The sequence below is a fragment of the Mustela nigripes genome, chromosome 4 (assembly GCF_022355385.1).
Source record: "Mustela nigripes isolate SB6536 chromosome 4, MUSNIG.SB6536, whole genome shotgun sequence".
Classification (NCBI taxonomy): domain Eukaryota; kingdom Metazoa; phylum Chordata; class Mammalia; order Carnivora; family Mustelidae; genus Mustela; species Mustela nigripes.
Window position 1 is genome coordinate 81,719,255 of NC_081560.1, and position 21,960 is coordinate 81,741,214.

Genomic DNA, 21,960 nt, shown 5'->3' on the forward strand with positions numbered 1-21,960 from the left:
TGTTGCACAAGCAAAATGAGAACGCCAAGTAAATTTACTCTTAACTACTTTTAGAAAAGGGAAAAACAAAAACAAAAACAAAAAAACAACTTGTTTGTACCAATGCTATTCAGGCATAGTCCTCCATAACTGACAGAGAATGCCAACAGTTGTTACCAATCCACAATGTGGTAAATAGAGAAAATGATAGTATAGCCATTTGACAGAATATGGTTTACTGCATTGAATGTGAAGACATCTGGGCTTTTATTTTGTATGGTGGAGTTGTTAATTTTCATTTGTCTAGAAATTCACTTTTATTATATGTTAAACAATTTTTTATAAAGGAAACAAAAGCACTTGTCCTACACCACTGATCATTTGAAACGGTTTAGTCTATGGCACTCTCTCCTCAGATTCCCTGGCTGGTAAATAACAAATACTTCAAGTCAGGCAACACCACCTGCTGGGACAAATAATCCTTTCTCTTCTCTTCTCCTTCCTCTCCCAAACTGGGTTGAGAATTTAAGGAATTTTACAGATTGATGCAAACAATTTTTGTTGAATAGGTACTGTTTGCCAGTCTCTTTATGGCATTCTGGAAGCTTCTAAAAGAAATTTAAAAATTTTAAAAGTGCCTAGTTTTGCACCTAGATTTGCAACACTCAAGATAAATGAGTCTGATTAGGTCTAATATGTGTGAGAATAGATGTGTACTCAAAATGTTATAATGGAAAGAACTTTAGAGTCAAGCTTTCCTGGATTCTGGATTTCAATCCTGACTCTACCACTCCATAGCTATAGGGGATCAGCCCATATTTAACTCCTCTAACAGTAGTTTCTTTATAAGACACAGAATATGATGTATAAATCTCATGGTGCAGGGATTAAATATAGGTAATTAAAACACATCTCAGTGACAGTCAAATCATATCTTACAATAAAGGTAAGTCATTATTCTCATTTCTCAGAGGAGAAAGTGAGAATTGGGAAAGACTTCATAGAAATTATATGATTAGTTAAGCCTTAAAAACACGGAAAAGTTAGCCAGGCAGGTAAGACAAAGAAGACTAATATGAACGAAGCTGAGAAGCATAAGGTAATAAGATGTTTTTGTCAGACACTACAGGTAGCTCAACTTCAGAAACAAAAAGATCAAGGAGGAAATACCAGATGTTAAGGTTGAGGAAGTAAGAAAGTCATCAAAAGCCTTACTTAGAAAACTTGTAGGCATGGAATTTTCCCTTTAGATGGGAGATTTATAACCTGGGTGCATGGAGCCTCCTCATTGAAAATGGGGTATTTGAATGAATTCCAAGGTATCAGTGACATCCTAAAGTTGCATACAATATTTTATGACTTTAATCACATATGAGATTTTTGAGAAAAAGGAAGGTCCTAAGATTTGCTAGATTCTTAAAGTGTCCTACACTTCTAACAAACTCAGAATAATCAGGTTGGGAAATAGGAAGTCACTGAATAGACTTAAAGTGGGACCGGAGTGCTGTATGTGTAAAAAGACGTGGTTATACTTAACTTTTGGATGATAGTTAACTCAAGTGGATACAGGAAACTGTTGTGAGAATTCCACTTGATTTGTAGGTTAGGGTCACAGTCTTTGTATCCCTAGCACCCAGAACAAAGATTGCCTCATAGTGCCCATGTTTCCCCAACATTCAGTAAATATTTGAACAAGGGATAAGACTAATGACAAGAAGAGAAATTATCCATTTTATGCTATTATCCAGTCAGAGATGGCATGACAAGTGTCTAGAATTAAAGAGTGATAATTGGGATGGAGAAGAAAGGACAGACTCGAGAGAAGTTTTAGAGATAAATCAGCAACACTTGACAACTAATTGATTGTGAGGGAGGAACTGAAAAATGATATCCTGGTTTATAGGTTGGATGATAGATGCTTGTGTCATTCTGTGCCTGTCTTTAAAGACAGTTATTTTCTACTGCCTTGTGTTATATTACAATGAACGTACTATATCTCCCCTTGAAGACTGTAGGTCACTAGGAGACATGATTTATTTTTCAATTTTTATGGTATTTGCTATAGGAGTGGGTTTAGTGGTGTCCAACTAAGACGACTCAGGAAGTGTATGTTTTTAAAAAGTTAAAGATGCCATAAAGGATGTTGTCCCCTTTTTAGTACCTGCAGGGAAGATTACATTTTGTTTCCCATTTTTAAACTTCCTGACAGTTTTTGCCTCACAATAGTTTCCAGTTTATGTGAGGAAATGGTTGCAATGCAGAAACCTTTCATGGACTGGGAATAAAAAGTTGAGTAGTACATCTGTGCTCTGTAAACAGTGAAGTGGGAGATTTGGACAGGCAGGGTTCAGGAGCTCCTACTCAAAACTCAACAAGAACAATTTCTCACTGATATGTTGTTGAATTTCTGATTTCACTTGGTGAGTTCTGCTCCTTAATCATGTAGGAGTGAAATGCTTTGACAAAGATAAAGATGTTTTAACAAAACATATACAGAGATTTAAAGTGATATTTTAATGGTGGCTATAATACACACACACACACAAAATACATATTACATATTTTATATGTATATATAAATTATATCTTGAAAATTATTGCAGTGATGTACTCGATTAGCACTTTGCATGCATTTCCTTAAAAAGACTTGGTCTAGGGGCGCCTGGGTGGCTCAGTGGGTTAAAGCCATTCTGTGGCTCGGGTCGTGATCCCAGGGTCCTGGAATTGAGCCCTATATCGGGCTCTCTGCTTGACAGGGAGCCTGCATCCTCCTCTTTCTGCCTGCTTCTCTGTCTACTTGCAATCTCCATCTGTCAAATAAATAAATAAAATCTTAAAAAAAAAAAAAAAAACGCTTGGTCTACTGGCAGTCAGGTAGAGTTCAAGGGGTGGTGCCCTGACAATATAGAAAGATGGTATGGTGAGTTGTAAAGGACAGTGGCTCTGGGGACAGAAAGACCAAGTTTCAGTCTTCTCCCATTGTGAGAAAGATGTCTGACCTTCCTGGAGGATATTGCTATTATTCCCTGAAAATAAGAAAATGAGTGCAACTACTACATTATAAGCAACATAATGTGCCTGTAACTGTTCTAACTACTTTAATATATTAATTTATCCTAACAAACCCATTAAATATATGATTTCATCATCCCCATTTTATAGATAAGTGAATTTAGGCTCCAAAGAATTAGGTAATTTTCCTTGATAACACAGGATGTGACAAGGAGGGTATTTATCCTGATGCCTGACCACACACAGGACCACTATAGACCTTGTAGGACCGTAATAAAGATAAATGATCACTTATGTAAAATCTTAGAAAATAATATAGGACATATATTTGCTTTGATATCATTATTAGTAATATTAATATGATAACTAGGCTTTTTTTGCAAGGGAGAACTGTGGACCTCAGTCCCACTTATAACAATGGTTTCTTTTAAAGGAAAAATTAGTTTTAAATCTCAAATAATTAGCTTGTTCATGAATTTTTGGATCTTATTTATATATCAGTTAGGGATCTTCTTTACCAAAAACTGGGGAGAAAGGTTTTCTATACCAATGTTTCCATCTCATGCATTTTTGAGACTCTCCAAATTCTTTGTGGGAAGAGGAGAATTAGAGCAAAGTATAAATTATCTCTAATCTTCACAACAAATCTTTGTGAAGAAAAACAATTTCATCTTTTGGAAGATCTGGAGTTCTTTTGTGAGATGATGTTTTAAAAAGTAATTGTCAAAAATTCACATGCAAATGCATAGATTCCAAAAACAATTCTAGTCACATATTGATATTAATTCTATCCCAAACAGCATAATATTTAAAATAAATTTGAGACTTAAAGCCAGAAAAAATTTTAAACACTTGAAGATAACAGAATAGGGCTACAACATAGAGAATAATATGGAGGGGCATTTTCTTTAAGCTTTATTTAGAGAGAGAGAGAGAGAGAACGAGCAGGGGGAGGGGCAGAAGGAGAGGGAGAAGCAGACTCCTTGCTAAGTGGGGAGCCCAATGCAGGGCTCAATCCCAGGACCCTGAGACCATAACCTGAGCCAAAATCAGACACTTAACTGAGCCACCCAGGCACCCCTGGGAGGGCATTCTTTTGGTAAAGCGAGCACAGATATGTCTTGGACTAGTGCCAGTTAAGGTCTGAATTGTAAGAAGGAGGCAACCTTGGGAAGATCTTCGTTAATCTCCTTGTCAATCACCCTGGTACTACCACAGATTTGGTATGTTCAACAGAGAGATCTGAGAAGATTCTCTGAATAAGTATTTCTGGAAGGAACTATTTTACTCCTATGAATTTTTATTCTTAATAAGCAATTTACACATCTCTTCTCTGTATATTGAAATTTGAAAACCAATGCTCTACCCAGAGACGAGTGAAGGAGACCAAGTCTTCCAGCTGAGTGTGTTCTCATCCTCCATGAAGGCTAGGAACCGTGGACTATGGGACACACAGACTTACATCCAAAACTAGGGAAAAAGTTACCCATACCATCCACTATTTTTTCATCTATTGCAGAAAACAGTAGGATTGCTGTGAAGATTAAATAAGACAGTGTAAACTTTTTTAGTAAATTGTTAGGTACTTCATATATTCTCAATAGGTGGAAGGTAGCATGAGTGGTAACTTAAGAGAGACAGACTGCAAAAAGATGAAGAAAACTTCTACTTTCAAAAATCATTTGCTTTTGTGATGGAATCTGAGAATTATTTTTGCTAGAACTTGGAAACATCCTAACTTTTTAATTGGTACGCAAATTATACTTCAATATAAATTAGACATTAATTCACAGATGTTATTTTAGCAGGATTAGCTCAGAAAACAATTGCAGAGTAATGGCCTAAAGCTAAGACAGTGTACGAATAACCTGTTTAAAACTGAAACTTTCATCTTGGCATGGAGACCAGGTGAGAGCTACTATACTTGAGGTGCTTCACACATTTTCTTGTTCTATTAGCATAATCATCCCATGAGATAGGTATTACTTCCATCATTCAGGTGGTAGTACTTAGGCACTAATAATTTAAATAACTTGCCCAAAGCCCCATAACTGGACAGATGCAGTGCCAAGATTTGAGCATAGATCTCTCTGTCTTTAAACGTCAGACTTTTTTCTAGAGATGCATTAGGTTAAAAAAAGAAGAGAGACACAAAAACAAAGCAAACAAACAAATAAAAGAGAGTTTCATTTTAATTATCTCTGTGTGTTAGGTTAATATGATTTTTGGACTTGAATTGTACTAACTTGATTTAATTTTCCACTTGGGTGTTAAAAGACAGTCTTGGTTATTCTTACATTCATTATTTATGAGTAATAAAACTTGCAAAGCTTTAAAATTATAGAGGTATAACCTGTATGTCTCTTTGATGAAGAAAAACCAAAGGCAAATGCCTAACTAGAAACCTGTTTATCCACTCTTCTGGTTTTAGGGCACAAAGTGGCTTGTTTCACTTAATCTTGCTAAGTCACTTGAACTGTGTAATGTGAAATCCCTCAAATAACACCATCCCAACTATCTGCACCTGTCGCTTTGTCTAGTAAAATATGTTTTGCTCTTTGAAATTCAGGAGGAAAACTGGCTATAAATCAGTGGACTGAAACTTCCCTCCACGTTAAAAAGACAACTGTGAGCTGTTAATACTCAGGTCAAACTTTTGGTTTCCCATAGCTTGACAGTTCCTCTTTTAAGTGTGCCTTATTTCCACAGAAAGATTTTACTTGTACCCTGAAAATTAAAGAGACAGTCTTGGCTAATGCTTCCCTCGTGGAGGCAATAGCATTTTGTAAAATACATACACTTTGAATCCATATTCTGCTATTCTCCTTGAAGTGCCTCCAGGAGTGATAAATATTTTGTTTCCAGAGCAAAAGCAGTAAAGTGCCAACAGTGATCTTCTCTTATGAAAGATTGAATGATGCCGCACCCACTCCATCTCGAAATACCGTCATGTGAAATTTGGAAGCGAATGGTTTCCAGGTCTAGGATGAAAAAAAGAGAAATGTGTTGTGTATACATTGTATATGCAAGCCATTGTATACATGATGAGTCTTAGGCTTTTCAAAGCTGCAGGAAATGTGGTCCGATCTTTTGTGTTTCTCTTGAAAAGAATCAAAGGGGAGCTCTATTACTATGTAAAGGCACACTCCGGAGGACTCCCTTTAAATCTCTTCTCCAGCAGCTGAGCACTGAGAGTCACTGACCTTGTATTTTAGACAATGTCAGGGGAGAGAGATACAAGAAGAAAGGAGAAAAGGAGGCTTCGGCACTGAATGACTAGCGAATGTGTTTAAAGTGAAATGAACATGTCTCTACTGTCCCCTACATTTCTCCAACTTGTTTCTTTGTTTTGAAGCCAAATGCAGTAACTTGGCTAAACAATGAGTCACACTGAATTAAATAATGTTCGCTGTCTTTTTAGGAAAACATCTCTTTTATTTCTTTGTTCATGAAGCCTGGTTCTTTAGATTTGAGAGTTTACTGTATACAGTTTATGATATTTTTCTGTGTGCAAATGAAAATGGGTTTAAGAATGCGTCAAGTGAAAGCCGAGTTCAAGAATTTTGGTTGGTGGGGGTGCTGGGTTATTAAAATCCAAATAGTCTGTCTATGTCTGTCTTACTAAAAGTTGTGTGTGGTCCATCCTAAAAGAATCTGGAGATCAAAAAATTTTGGCAATATACAGCCATTTTCCAGTTAGTGATAACTGCTATTTCTTCCTTTTTGTAGCTCTCAGCATTTTGTTAGGTGCAGTGACTCCAGATTCCTGTATGAGAATATATTTAAATCATAAAGGTCTGTAGAGAGAGTTTGCACTGCCTAACTCTTGATTAAAGATAATTATGTTTCTTTAAACTGACACAAGGTTAAACTGAGCCCTCAGTACTATCAGACTCTTATTTTTAACTGAGCACATCATGAAGAAGAGTATTAACAAGTTGAATATTTTCCAAGACTTTTGTCTATGCGTATGTATTTCTATGTGGACATCTTATAGTTTAGTTATGCAAATATTTTTATTCTACTTTACTCACTCAATATTGCGTCATAAAAAATCTTGCCCTTGAGAACTCTTTAGTAGCAGAATTTATCTAACAAACTTGTCAGTGATCATGTCCTGCACTTGCTCAGATTTTTTTTTCCCACTGGCACCTTCAGCAGCTTTGGAAAAATCAACTATTTTGGTTTGATACATGAGGAGTTTGCATCATTGCCTGTTGCTTGTGTGACATCCAAGAAGTTTGCTTTTTTCCATGTTGGTTGATTCTGTACTTCTGCTTGACAAAGCCTGCCCAATTCCTCCTTTTTATCAACTCCAAAAACTTATGATTATCCTTGCATCTCCCATCTCAGGGCTTCTATTTAAGCTCTTTCCACTCCCTGGAAAATGTTTCTTTATTAACCCATATTTATTCCTCAGGTCACAGCTTATATGACACTTGGCTGCTGTAGCTTTTTCTGACTCCTGACGTAAAGCAGCTGCCCTTGCCTTAAACACTTAGCCTGTCTTCTACCACACTTTCTTGGTGTTTGGTAAATGTTGGCATTTATCACTGTGATTATTAGTTTAATAGATAAAGTGCCTCAACTAATATTTGTTGAATGAAGACATAAAATGAAGATGTAAGGTCAAGCATTTCCTTCTGTTTAAGATTTCCTTGTTATTTCCAGGAAGACTTAACCTTCCTTCAGTTCTGCCTTAATTTCCCGAGTCATCATTTTTTTTTTTTTTTTTAAGATTTCTTTATTTATTTTAGAGAGAGAGAGAGAGAGAGCACTAGCAAGAGGGGCAGGGAGAGGGAGAGAGAGAATCTCAAGCAGACTCTGTGCTGAGCACAGAGCTCAGCGGTGGTGGACGGGCTTGATCTCGGGACCCTGAGTTCATGACCTTACCCATGCTTAACCAACTGAGCCACCAAGGTGCCCCTGAGTCATCGTCTAATGCTGTAGTTGTTTGTGTCCCTCCATTCTGCACTATCCACTTTGAGGAGACCATGAATGTTTTATCTTTTTACCTAGCCCTGGCTTATACACTATCTATTGTATAACTGAATAAATACACATCACTGTTAGGTCCCCCAATAATGGGTCCATGATTAAAGGAGCGAGATTGATACAAACCAAAGGTCAAGCAAAGCTTTATTTCGTGCCAGGCATCAACAATCAGACTGACCGCCCAGGGCCATGCCTCTTACAGAGAGGACCATCCTTCTCGGTTTCGCAGACTAGCTTTTAAGGGCAAAGGCCATGCCGTTGGGCCTGGCCATGCACACGTAGCCAATGAAACTGTAACACACAGAGAAAGCAGCACAGTGATGCTAGGTGACCAATTGAATTACAATTTACCTTATAGTAGACATTTGACCTAGCCTATCACACTTGATTAGAATTGGCACCCAAAAGTCTCCCAAAGGGCGGAGCCCATACTCCTTGGTAGCTAGGGAGACAGTATGCAACCCTCCACTGATTGAATGTCTCTACCTGGCCTGACCCATCCTTGTATCTGGGCTTTATTACCTGGGGCTGGTTTCTGGGACTTGTTTTTAAGTAAATCCCTTGGGGGAAGGGAGCAGGGACAGTTTAAGGGTTAAACAACAAGGTTATTGTTTAACCTTAATGGAAGCCTCTGGCTTAAAGGTCATTCCAATCACAAAGAATATTTCAATTTTGTATAGAGCCTACTGTATGATATAAAGGTAAGCTTTGTGTCCTAGAGACCCATGGCGTGAAGCTTACAGAATTTTATGGGGGTGAAAAGTGACAGGAGACTCACCCTGCACATGGAATCTCCCCCTACTCTCGCTACAATCAAGGGGGCTGACTGGAAGTTCCCACTGGAAGGCTACAAGATATCCCAAGGAAGTTTTGTTTCAAAGTGTGGAAAACCAATAACCAGTTCAAATTTTGTGACAGACAAGTATTAAATGCTTCTGTAAAAATCTTTCCATATAATGGATCCAGTGTGATCACTCTGAGGATTATCATGGAGGAGTGGGGTATCTTGTATTCTGGGTGCTCTGGGATTTTGCTGGTGTGATATACCACGTTAGCTCTTCGCCCCTGCCCATTGCACACATGTTGGTCTGAGGGATTGTCTTCATGTCTTTAAATTTCTATGTCTCACTATCAGAAGCTTTTCAGCACTAATATTTTAAAATAGATCCTCTTATTCTTTATTATCTGTGAATAATTTTTAACAGTTTTCATATTATAGCCCGCTTTTAAAACTTTATGGCATGAAAAATGTTTCCCATATCTTCAAATCTCTATATATATAATTGTAATGAAAGCATAATGCTATATTTGTTATAATATTATATTTGCATTATTATATTATATACTAATTTATACCATTCTCCAATTGTTATTATATTCCCTTAGTTGTTTTTGTTTTGTTTTGCTTTTGGCTTTCTCTTGTTGCATTTCTGCTTTTGTTTTGCTAACTACCTTGGACTGATGGTTGTGAATACCTTGCCCCAAGGCAGCTTTTCCAGAAGTGTCAAGAGTTGTAGAAAGGAGGTGTCAGATGAAGTGTTTCCTCCTCTACAAGTTATCTCCCTTGTTTACATCTCAAGTGGACACTTTGAAACTGAGGCCTTCCTGACAGTAGGGACACCAGTGATGAAAATGATGGCTCAGCTCCTTCATGCTGTCCTCTACAGCTTAAGTAGATTTGGTTCTACTTTCCAGAAGTTACTTCCTTCTAGTTTAGAGACTCTCAAGACATCTTAACCATTTCCCAATTGCATATTCTTCATACCCTGAGATAGAATCTAGCCACCACTTCCCGTACAAGGAGCCAGAGATTGGGACCTAACGTCCTTGAAGTGTGCTTTCCTGTCTCCCAAGTGAGCTTAGAGGAAGGGAGGTCTGAGTTCGTAATGTTCCAGTTGATTGAAATATACAACACAAACTGAATATGCTTTAGGTAGGGGAAAGGAATGCCTTAGTTTTTGGCTTAGCTTAATTTTTCCAGAAAAAACACAGTTGTATTTCTTTGGTCATATTTCTAAGATACGTTTTTAAACATAACCTTTTTTCCTGTGAGATTTATGGTAATGTGAAAGATTACATTAGCTTTACAGATATTCTACAACAGTAGGTAATACTTAAAAACAGTGGAAAAGGAATTGTTTTCATGGACATTTTTATTGCTGCAAGGAACATTAGAGATCATTCTCATTTATAATCTTATTCTTCCTTTTATTCTGTAGATAATAGAGCCAAGGTTGGGGTGGGTAGAAGGGAGTGGTTGGGGAAGGGGGACAAATCAAACCCTGTATCAACAAATGGTGAGGCTAGAACTTCAGTTCCAGTTGGCTAATTCCAAAAATGATTCTACCCTCTCCCCCGCATACACCTTACCCTTTAATAGGAATAAATTATAATCATGTAAACCTGAATTTTTGAAATTTGATAGCATTTTTTTTTCTCATTTTATTGGCTCTGGTCATATTTTTGTTTTTGTTTTTGTTTTAGAGAGAAAGCATGAGTGGAGGGAGAAGCAGAGGAGGAGGGAGAGTATTTTTTTTTTTTTTTTTTTTTTGGAGAAAGATTGAGGGAGTGTATGCAAGTGGGGGAGGGGAGGGAAAGGGGCAAAGGGAGAGGAATGAGAGAATCTCAAGCAGGTTTCATGCCCAGCATGGAGCCTGAACTGGGGCTGATCACAGGAACCTGAGATCATGTCCTAAACCAAAATCAAGGGTCAGACACTTAACTGACTGAGCCACCCCTCAGGCACCCATCATTTTCATAATTTTTAACTCATGAAGATTAAAAGATCCTAAGACTCAGTATAAAAGGAAAAAACGTAGAATGTGAATGGACAAAGAACTCTGTCTTGTATTCAGACACAGTTCCAGCTGTAAAGTTATACAGAATACAGAGATGGTATTAACAAGTCATAGAGTGTAGTCCCCCCCACCCTCTACTCCATGGTATTTTAGAACATTTTAAGTGATCTTCTAAGCAGTCTTTAAGAGAAAACCACAAAGGGTAATTGAGCATATATCAACAGACCTGAGACATAACCTCATCTAGAGGATTAAGGAAGCCTTTATGAAGCATCCAATTTAAGTTACATGGAAACTACTGCTTGAGTTATGAGTGGGTGTTAGAAAATGGCAGGAGGAATCCTGTCAGCGGAGGAAGAACATGTACAAAGGCCCTGAGGCAGAAAGGAGAAAGGCATGTTTGAAAATGTGAAAAGAAGGTCAGAAGGGTGAAAACACAAAGAGGCAAAAAGTGATGAGTGAGAATTTTAGTGAGGTAATCTCTAACCAGATCATTGTAAGGACACAAAGAATATTAGATGTTATTCTAAAGGTAATGGAAAGCCGCGCCAAACAAGAGAAAGGGTCTTAAAAGTGGAGTGACCATATAATTCAACATCCAAACCATGAATCCTTTCAGAGTACAAAAGAGGCACTATAGATAATTTTGCTGGGAAAACAGCCACACGCTGTACGGTCTAGGGCAAACTAGAGTAAGAACCATCCTTCTTAAAGGCTTCTGGATATTGGCTAATTTTCCCTCTGACCCAACTCCTGGGAGATAGTCTGTACTCACTGTTACCATCCCTGGCCGGGCTCACTGAATAAAACTGTTTCCCTGGTTCCTTCTCTCATCCAGGTGGCATTTCTCTTCCACTTAGCTAATCATGCCCGTCCATCCCAAAACGCAGAGAAGTAGATCTTTTTACCTTTACGTGAAATTATGTTTGACTCTTTTCATCTCACTTTCATAGTAGCCTTTTTCAGACTTGGTATGATGGCTTAGTAAGAACAGCATCCCTGAGAATTTTTGATCATTCTCAAGTTGTTTGGAGTGTGGTCACCCCTTCCCCTCACCCCCTGCCATGCTCCTCAAATTAGCAAAGACAATTTGAGGTTCAGAGGCATTTCTTACACTACATTTGTTATTGCACAGGTGCAACTGCATATGTACGGGGAGAACATGCTGGAAGCCCAACAAGTAGTGTTAAAGTCTGTCCGATTTGAAAAAACAAGGGTATTCAACTGAATTCATGGATTAAGGAACTCACCTTGCCTTGAATCCTGGCTCTAGCCTCTTCTACTCATTACCCTGTGACCTTGGTTAGATTGCTCAAATTCTCTGAATTTTAGTTTCATTATGTATGGAACAGGAATAATTTTAAGGCCTAACACAAAGGCTTTGAATGCCAATTAAGTGAAATAAGTTTATAAATACATGGAACCATTTCTCCTACTGGTAAGCCCAGACGTGGTGATTATTAGGGGCTATTACTTTTAAGCAAATGTAGTTTTAACAGCATGCCTTCTAACTTCTCTTTGCTTTAGGAATTAGGAGGTATCTTTTTATTCTGGTGAAGTTTGACTGCTCTTGTCTCTATCTGCTTGTTTGTCCTAAAGGGACAGGTGAAGTTCAGTTTCTAACCCAGTTTCAAAAACAGTGAGCCTTAGGAAGAGGATGGGTCATTTAAGCCGGTACTACTTAAAATTCTTCTGAGATAAGACATTCTGGAGAGGAAATTATCCTGTGACTAGCAATAGCTCTGAAGTAAAAGATATCCTAAGGATTTACTTTGAAATCTGTAGATGCGCATTCTGCCTGGGGGACAGCTAAGGTTTATGTTGAGAAGGTCACGGTGGGCTAGCCAAACAGAATAACAGAATGTAAGATAAGATTTGGAATTGTTGTGAGGGCCTGGGATCTTCGTATTTGTGGCCTCTATTTGAACAGTGTCTAGTCGGCTGTGATGAGGGCTCAATATGTATGTATTGAACACATAAGCTAATAACACATCATGAACTTTAAATATAATTAATAAGTAACCATAGCATATGCTTCTAATAGAGAGACCCTGGAAATTGATTTTCACTCAAGTAATCTTGTACTTGTCATTTATAAAAGGCCAAAGATAATGTAGAATTCTGAACGAATGAGTTCTCCTACTTAATAGTTTAGCAGATACATATTGTTTATGAGAAAGAAGGACTGGCCACCCTTCACCAAGATCACATTTCTCAGAGCATGAATGAGTTTTTATTGACTTAGTCACCATAGAAATGTTAAGATCTCTCACTAGTTCGAAAGAGAACAAAAGTTAGTTCTCATGTGGTTAGAGATACTGTTATTTATAGACAAAATATATTACTGTATATTAAATTATGTTGTAATTGCTACAGCAATATATTGACTATATTAAAGTGAACCCAGAAGCTTATATTGCTAGGGTTTATATTTTGGAGGAATGTATTATTCTCCCAACCTTGGTGAAATTCTCAAGGCTACTGGTAATTTCTATTACAAAGGAAAATCCATGTCAATACATGAATTTCAGGTAAGCATATTATGCTGCAAATTTTCCCTCAGGGAGCATTGGCATGGAAGGCATTACAGTAATTTTCCATCACAGAACTCTACAATAATGTGGATTTCAGGATAGAAGCATGTATTTTTTTAATACTGTTTCCCAGGAGATTTTCCCAGGGACTTAGAGACCTACACTGCCCTTTGTGGGGCACTGCATTTTCTAATACTACATACTCTCAGCCAAGGTTCCTTCTCAAACTGTTGAGCATGTTCTAAGAAACAACACAACTAGTTTTACCTCCAACACTTAAAAATCGATGACATCATTAAGATTTAGAGAAGTAAAAGGACGGTGCTTTCTTTGACTTGTTTAGTTGAAAGACCAGAAATAGTGATTTCCTTCTCACTAGCCAAATCATTAAATCATTTTCTTTTACTATGACCAAATCACTGAATCATTCATTTGGCTTATGTTGGATCTGCATTAAACCAAAATGATAGATTCTTCAGTCATTTTTTTTATAGATAAAGATCCTCAATGCTTTGAACTCATCTCTTTATTCTAAAAAAAAAAAAAAAAAAAGTCTGTTTTTTTTTTTTTTTTTTTCCCAAGCTCCAGAGTTCAGTTATGGCTAACTAACAGTAATTTAAATAGCATTTAAACAAAATAACCTTGGCTTCTAGGTTTGTAACAGGGCGCTTCCTAAGTAAATCTTCCTTGGTTAACAGCTGTCAACTGTCAATGGGCGGCAGGTAATTAAATTTGAAGATAGCTTTATGGCTCAGGAAAATAGATAAAATCCTTGAACCAGAAAGGTCTTTAGTTAATGTGGTTATTGCTCCCTCTGGTATTTGAATTAATGCAAGAAATTGATTATCTTCTAATGAAACAGATAAATGGGAAAGCTGCCATTGTTTGTTACTTGCAAGTAAATTTCGGTTGAGGCTGTTTTCCCGGCTAAGATCACACTCTTGGTTTTATTTCAGTATAGATTAGGAAGAGAAGGGGAAAATAAAAAAAGAATATTTAAAAAAATACTGGAATGAAACAAACCATGATAGAAAGAATGAGAAGATGGCAGGTAGGGGCTGTGAATACTTGGAAGACGTGGCAGTTAAGATGGGTTTCTTTTTCTTTTCTTTTTTAAAAATTTTTCTTACTTATTTTAGCTAGAGAGCGCACAAGCAGGGGGAAGCAGCAGGGTGGGAGAGGGAGAAGCAGACTCCCACTGAGCAGAGAGCCCTGCACGGGCTGGATCTCAAGACCCTGGGATCATGCCCTGAGCTGAAGGCAGACACTTAACTGACTGAGCCACCCAGGCATCTCTAGGAAGGGTTTCAACAACAGGAAGTGCAAACCTCAATGTGTCTAAAAAAAAAAAAAAATTGCATGGATTTTTGTTTTTTAATCTTCTGTTACGAAAGTGGTCCAGTGATGATAGAGCAGTTCTAGGATTTGTTCAGAGATTAAATCATTTCTTCAGCCAGTTTTTTTTCTAAAATTTTGCTTGCCATTCTGAGCTCCCAGTGTGCATAGTAAGCAGCAACTACGTCACATATCATAGCCCTCATGTACAAATGTCCAGAGGCAGAAAAAGAAATCACCTCCTTTTTTTGTGGTGCCAGTTTTGAAGACAGAAGAAGCCTCTTCCAGTACTCCTGCAGAAAGCTTCCCTTTAATTCTCATTGACCAGCACTCATCACATGTCACATTTAAGTCACTCACGGGCTAGGGGTGAGGTGGGACAATGATGGTAGATATAGATGGGCTCTGCCTACGGGGAAGACAAGGAAAACTCTGTTAGATGGAAGGTCAAGGGAGCACACCCTGACCCACTACTGGGTGTTAGCATAACATAGATGAGGAAATCAAAATTGGGCAAAGAGTGGTAGCTTTCTTAAAATAGTATGCTCAGTAAGTGTTTAAGCTTGTATTTCAATTCAGGACTGTCTGACTTGGATTGTATACTCCCACCCCAATGGCACACTGTTGCCTATATATCATGATTCACTTTCAGTTTCAATTACAGAGCTGCTCCTTTGGGTGAAACAATCAATGCATCTCTATGTTTGGCTTTTCACTTCAGATTTACTACCTCAGAGTCTCTTCTCAGGGCATTCTCAGAGCTGTCAACTCTCAGAAACTCAACATAACACCTGAGAAGAATTGGAAAAACTCTACCTGCTGACTTGATATTTCTTTTACTTATTATTTGACAGAGAAGACACAGAGAGAGAGGGAACAGAAGCAGGGGGAGTGGGAGAAAGAGAAGCAGGCTTCCCACGGAGCAGGGAGTCTGATGCCGAGCTTGATCCCAGGACCCTGGGATCATGACCTGAGCCAAAGGCAGACATTTAATGACAAAGCCACCCAGGCGCCCCTGACTTGATAGTTCTGATGGCAAACAGATACTTTAGTTTTACATGTTCGTGGGATGTATCTGCTTTGATTTGAATTTAATCTGTCAATACTCAAGCAATCTCTCTACCAAGGAAATTTCCCTTTCAAATCCCCCAGAACCAGTAAAGGCATGTTCATTTGTCCTGTTCTTAGCTTACAGCTTCCATTTATCCCCCCAGACCAGCTTCTTATAAAATCGATTCCAAATCCTTTCTTTTCTGCTCATCAATTCTTCTTTTCCATTTTTAGCATATCAGGTCTCTATCAACATCATATTTGGAATACCCTCATCTCATAGGTCCAGTCTCACGTACTTTAAAATTATCCTGCTGCTCAAACAAATTATTTTCCTTAAAAATGATTTTGTTATTTTATTCCTATTCAAATAATTTGAGTACATTCTATCTGTGAAAAAATGAAGTATTAAATATATGAATAAATAAAAATCAGGCCATCTGGTCCTTCATGTTTCCTCCATGTGTAAAGAATTGTTCTTACCTTGCTGGTTGAAGCTTGACGTCTTTTCCCGAGTCATAGACGGGCACTCTTTTAAGCACTTAATGGATATCAACAATTTAAACCTCACAACACCGCTATGAGGTTGGTACTATTATTATTATTCTGACCTTACACATGAAGACACTAGAGTGCAGAGGGATAAAGTAACCTGCCAAGTATATATGGAAATATATACATGGAGCGCCTGGGTGTCTCAGTGGGTTAAAGCCTCTGTCTTCAGCTTAGGTCATGATCCTAGCATCCTGGGATTGAGCCCCGCATCAGTCTCTGCTCAACAAGGAGCCTGGTTCCTCCTCTCTCTCTCTCTGCCTGCCTCTCTGCTTACTTGTGATCTCTGTCAAATAAATAAATAAACTCTTTAAAACACACACACACACACACACACACACACACACACACACAAAAACCAAAAGAAATGAAATGGCAGAGCTCGGATTCAGACTCTGGTGGTTGGGCCCCAGAGGCCATGAACTCAGTCATATTTTACTTTCCTAGTCTATATATTTCACTGGAGAGTTATTTATTGAAGAGGTATGTGTTGGACATCAATTCTTCATTCCAACCTATCCCTTTCTCCTAATGTTTTTTATAGAAACATTATACAACCATGAGTCTCTTCCATATGATGAAAACCAAGCTTTATATAACATCTTGAATTTTAGGCAATATCAAGGCAGACTTCATCTCTGCAAATTTTGAGTGACATTTCTTGGATACTATATTCTCTCATGTTCTGAGCTCTTGGATTTTTTTCTTTTTTTCCCCTATTTCAGCAATAATCTGGTCTGGCAGGAGCTGACTTTTTTTCCTGAATGACATCCCTCTCTTCAGTCTTGCTTTCCTCCTGAAAGAAGCAGTTCCAGTTCCTGGACCAGTGGCACCATGGTTGTCATCCGTATCACCTGTCTGTGATGCCTCCTGAGGCCCAGTAACTTAGAACTAGGTTAGCACGCCACACAGCGCTCTGCATCTCAGATCTCCGATTTCCAGATCTGTCATCTATTCTCTTGTTTAAATCATCTTCCAGTGTCTTTTGTTTCTGTCTTCTCACATGATTTACTTCTTAAGACTCTTCTGAAGTATTTTTATATCTTCCACATAAAAAAATTTCTACACTGTACTGTCATTGTGTGGACAAAATATCAGAGACTATGTTTTATGATTATGTGTTAGTAATTTGAGAAATCTAGTTCCTTAAATTAAAAGAAAAAGGGAAAAAAAGAAAAATGTGTATCTATTTATCCAATTTCATATGTCATTTGAATAGTAATTCTAATTTGATAATATTATACTAATAACTAACCCATAATTATTAGAACTTTTTGGATACTTTTTCTGTCAGTCATTTCTAAGATTTACATGTATTCAGTTGATTTCCATGGAAACTCTTGGTAGAAGTGATATTGTTGGTTTTTGCAAATGAGAAAATTAAAGCCCAAAGATGTTAAGTAACTTGTTCAATGTCACAGGAAGTTTGGTACCACAGTCTGGTTTCATAATCACTGTTCTACTCCCATGACATTTTCAGATTCTTGGCTAGATATAGAACTGCTTGAAGAATATAGTGGCAAACATTCTGAACTGATATGCCCAGGAAATAGGTTAAATTTGTGACTTCTCTATCCTTGCATATGGGATATGGCCCAAGAGTTCACAGACTATAGTTCATGTCTTTCTATAAGAATTCTTACCATTTTGAGGCGCCCGGGTGGCTCAGCTGGTTAAGCGGCTGCCTTTGGCTCGGGTCATGATTCCAGGGTCCTGGGATTGAGCCCCGTATCGGGCTCCCTGCTCAGCAGAGAGCCTGCTTCTCTCTCTCCCCCTCTCCCTGCCGCTCTGCTTACTTGTGCTCTCTCTTTAGCTCTTTGTCAAATAAATAAATAAAATATTAAAAAAAAAAAAAAGAATTCTTACCATTTCAAGCTTTGGTTTATGTCACACCACAGCCTATGAGAATTTCTAGAAGTATATTTGTGATTCAATATCTAAAATTTAGAAACAGTAAATTATGAAAGCAGACTGCTTTGTAGAGTTTGTCACTCTCTTAAGATCATAATCCCAAGAATGAAGAAATACTTCACCATTTGAATGGGAAAGGCATAAATTGTAAAAAGAAGTATTTTGGCTGGAAAAAAAATTGAATGTGCTATACTGATTGTTGTTTTTTTTAATTGCCGTGGTGCATTCATTGTCTTCAAAGTTCGGCTGTATGGACACATATTTTGCACATATTGTAAAAGAAGTTAAATGAGCATGAGTCAGTGATCATTTACATACTGAAAATCTAAACATTCAGGTCATCTGAATATTTGTGGTTTACTTTTTGATATATACATAGCCAGACTGTCATTTAAATAGCATTGTCTTCTGGATGAGGTATAACAGGCAAAGAGTAGATTTGTTTTCAAGTAATTTATTAAAAAAAAAAAAATCAAACTAGTTAGAATTATGTTAAGGAAGTAAGGTAAATATTTCAAGTAAAAAATACCTATCTTAAAATGATGAATGTATTGATTATAACCATAAAACATTAAGAGAAGTTAAGAAGACATCATACTGTCATTATTTTGCTTTTCTTGTTGTTGTTCAATCTGCCCATTTACTCTGTTTTTTTGGTTGATCTATTTTAATTTTGAGCTGATGATAGCCAGTGATAAAACTGAGATGAGATTCTTGCATAATGTGAATAATATTGCAATAAAATAGAATCATAAACTTCAACATTGTATTTATTGATTTATTTATGTCTTATTTCAATATAAAAGCAATAAATAAAAATAACCACTAACATAATCTTTTAAATTATTTATTATCATAGGAAGGAAAATATATCTTAACGTTTTTGGTAAATATTTCTAAAGTAATTTTCATTAAAATAATAGAATCATGGAACCAAGATACACTATTTTCACTGTGCTATTCACTATTTCAGAGCTTCGTGAAACCAAGACCTCTGAATACTTCAGCCTGTCCCACCACCCTTTAGACTACAGGATATTATTAATGGATGAAGATCAGGACCGGATATATGTGGGCAGCAAAGATCACATTCTTTCCTTGAATATTAACAATATAAGTCAAGAACCTTTGAGTGTAAGTTTATCATTTCTATGAAGGCCATGTTGAGTTAGTTTCCTTTTTCTTTAAAAATTTCAAATAAAATGAAAAAATTGTGTATTCCATTAGAACTATAAAAAATACAGGCTGCATGTCAACAAGTAATCAGAAGTTAGTACTTACTTCATGGACTGAAAATATAATCAATTCAGTTCTCACTGTCTAGCTTCATAGATTTTAACACTTCAAAATCTAAAACTAAATGAGAAAACACTTCCTGTGTATGTGTTTGCATATGATTGTTTGTGGGTGTGGATACAGAGAGAGAGACAGAAAGATAGACAGATAGAAAGAAGCATATAATATAGCCTGAAAAAATGATCAGACTAAAGGAAGATCTGCCTTGTCATCTGTATGCGATCCAAGAAGGCCTTAAAAAGAACCATTATTAAGTGCACTGTTCTTTGAACAAGTGTGACCTATATTTATCATTCTATCTCATAAGAAGGACATAAATTGGTCTTCATGGAATAAAGAAATAAAAGTTAATTAATTATACATTTATTACAACAAGGAGACTTCTGAATTTATTATTTTAACAAGTGTCAGTGGCTGGCAATTAAAAAAAAAAAAATAATCATCACTGTCAGACTTGACCCAAAGCTGTTGTGACTTAGAACACTAGCTAAGTATTTCAGGGAGGGAATCTCTTGGATTCAATCCAAGTTTTTTTTAGCTCTTGAGGCTAGGGGCCTGTTTTAAGTAAATCTACCAGCCTGACTGTGGTTTACCAAAAATAATATTAAACCAAAATGGTAATGTAAATATAAATTCATTGTGATGTAAGCAGTTGAAAAAAGAATAATGGAAAAGGAGGGAAATAAACATTTTATTGTACACATGAATGACATTATTTTAATATTATGTCATTAGGAAATGGGCACATATTATTGAAAGTCTTTTGTTAAAGGAAAAATTGATGAGAAAAATAAAAAGTTATTAGAATAAAATAATAAAATCTTTATGAATTTCAGTTTATAAACTGAAAGAAAGAATCCTGAAATATAAATATAGAAATGCCTTAAAGAAATGTGTTAACATAAAGTAGATGAAGAGCACTGAGCTGTCATAAGTGTAAGTGAGATTATGTAACCTTTATTTTCCTTTCCGAGCAGGTTTTCTGGCCAGCATCTACAATCAAAGTCGAAGAGTGCAAGATGGCTGGCAAAGATCCCACGGTGAGTGCCTAAAAAAGCTCTATAACTTAAATATTTGGTCTTTGAATCCATGTACCTCGAGTGCAGCCAAGAGTGAGACAAAGGGTGTTGGTATTTTAAATCCTCTGCTGGACACATGGTAAAAAATGAAAATGCAAAGGAATTGGAACTCTTAAACACTGTAACTTAGGAATTCCTGACTTGGTAAAAACTTCTTGCCTTGCTTTCATTATTGCATTCCGGCACTTTTCATGATGGATTTCAGTAATAACCCCTGTTCCAATGGATCCAACCTGCAGAATTCTCAGCAGGCCACTGAAATAATGATAATGCAAGTGTCTGGAGAAGCTCCCAGATACCATGTGGGCTTTTCCAAAGAAAGATCTCCGCAAAAGGGTACTGGTGAGCCAGCACATTCCAGAAGCATAAATCACCAATGATTACCGATACCTTTGTTAGCTAAAAATAACACGGAAACAAAAATCAAGGCAGCTGTGAATATCAATAAATGTTCAGTATGCAACATTTGTACAAATTGTATATCTTATGTGGAATTCCATATAAAGAGTTAAGAAAGAAATCTATGTGGATTTCTGCAAACAACTTGCTGAAACTTATACATTAAATTATTCTCAAATATGCTAAAAACAAATACACGGAGCCAAGCTTCAGTGTACATGTTTGTTAATTTTATAAAGAAGCATGTACATCATTTTGTCTTGTCTCAAATCGTGAAAACTCTTATAATGGAACTCTATATCAGAATTACCCATCTTACACAAATAATGTGGTAAAGAACTTTTTTTATGCATTGATTCACCGTTTCAGTCATTCATTCCACCAATATAGATTGAGCCCCTATTATGTGTCTAGCATAATGTTTATTGCTACAGCCATAATGTAAACCAAAATAGACAGTCTGATTCTCCTCAACTTTATTACCTTGCTGGAGAAGTCAACATTAATTGAAGGAGCATGGAAGTGCTTATGCAGGTATGAAGTTGAAATACGGTGGCTGGATAGAAAAACTAGTATTTGTACACATACATACACACAATCAGATCTGAGGTCATAAGAAATAACAGCTTTGACTTTGTGTAAAAAATGTTGACTAAGCACTCATTAAAAGTGTAGAGGTAAGAAATGTTGATTTCAGGGTCCAAGGCTATGGCACTGAGATTTGATAGTGAGGGTTTCAGAGATTCGTCGTGGTGGTTCAAGGAAAAGACTAATCCTTGTGGAAAGAGGAAGTGTGAAAATTAAACTTTTATTTTCACTGACTTTTACTCTCTGGGATGAGGTTCTGAAAAGGTCTGGTGCAAGACAGGGCCATGGAAGACCCTGGCATCTAGTATCTCTGGGTCTCACTGGAGGGTGCTGTTGAGAGCTGGTGATTCAGTTCTGGGTCTCAAATTTCCAGGTTTAGAATTCATCTTTTAAGAGAAGTTTTCAAATGGGCAGAAGGAGCTTGCAGAGGCA

At 37.0% G+C, this 21,960-nt stretch overlaps 1 protein-coding gene across 1 annotated transcript in view; it reads left to right on the forward strand.

Moving 5' to 3' along the window:
* Positions 1 to 21,960, forward strand: part of SEMA3C (semaphorin 3C) — a 173,332-nt gene that overhangs the window by 67,109 nt on the left and 84,263 nt on the right. The window contains exons 3-4 of the mRNA XM_059396952.1: positions 19,140 to 19,300; positions 20,440 to 20,502. Coding sequence (XP_059252935.1) covers positions 19,140 to 19,300; positions 20,440 to 20,502 — 224 coding nt within the window. The remainder of the gene's footprint in view (positions 1 to 19,139; positions 19,301 to 20,439; positions 20,503 to 21,960) is intronic.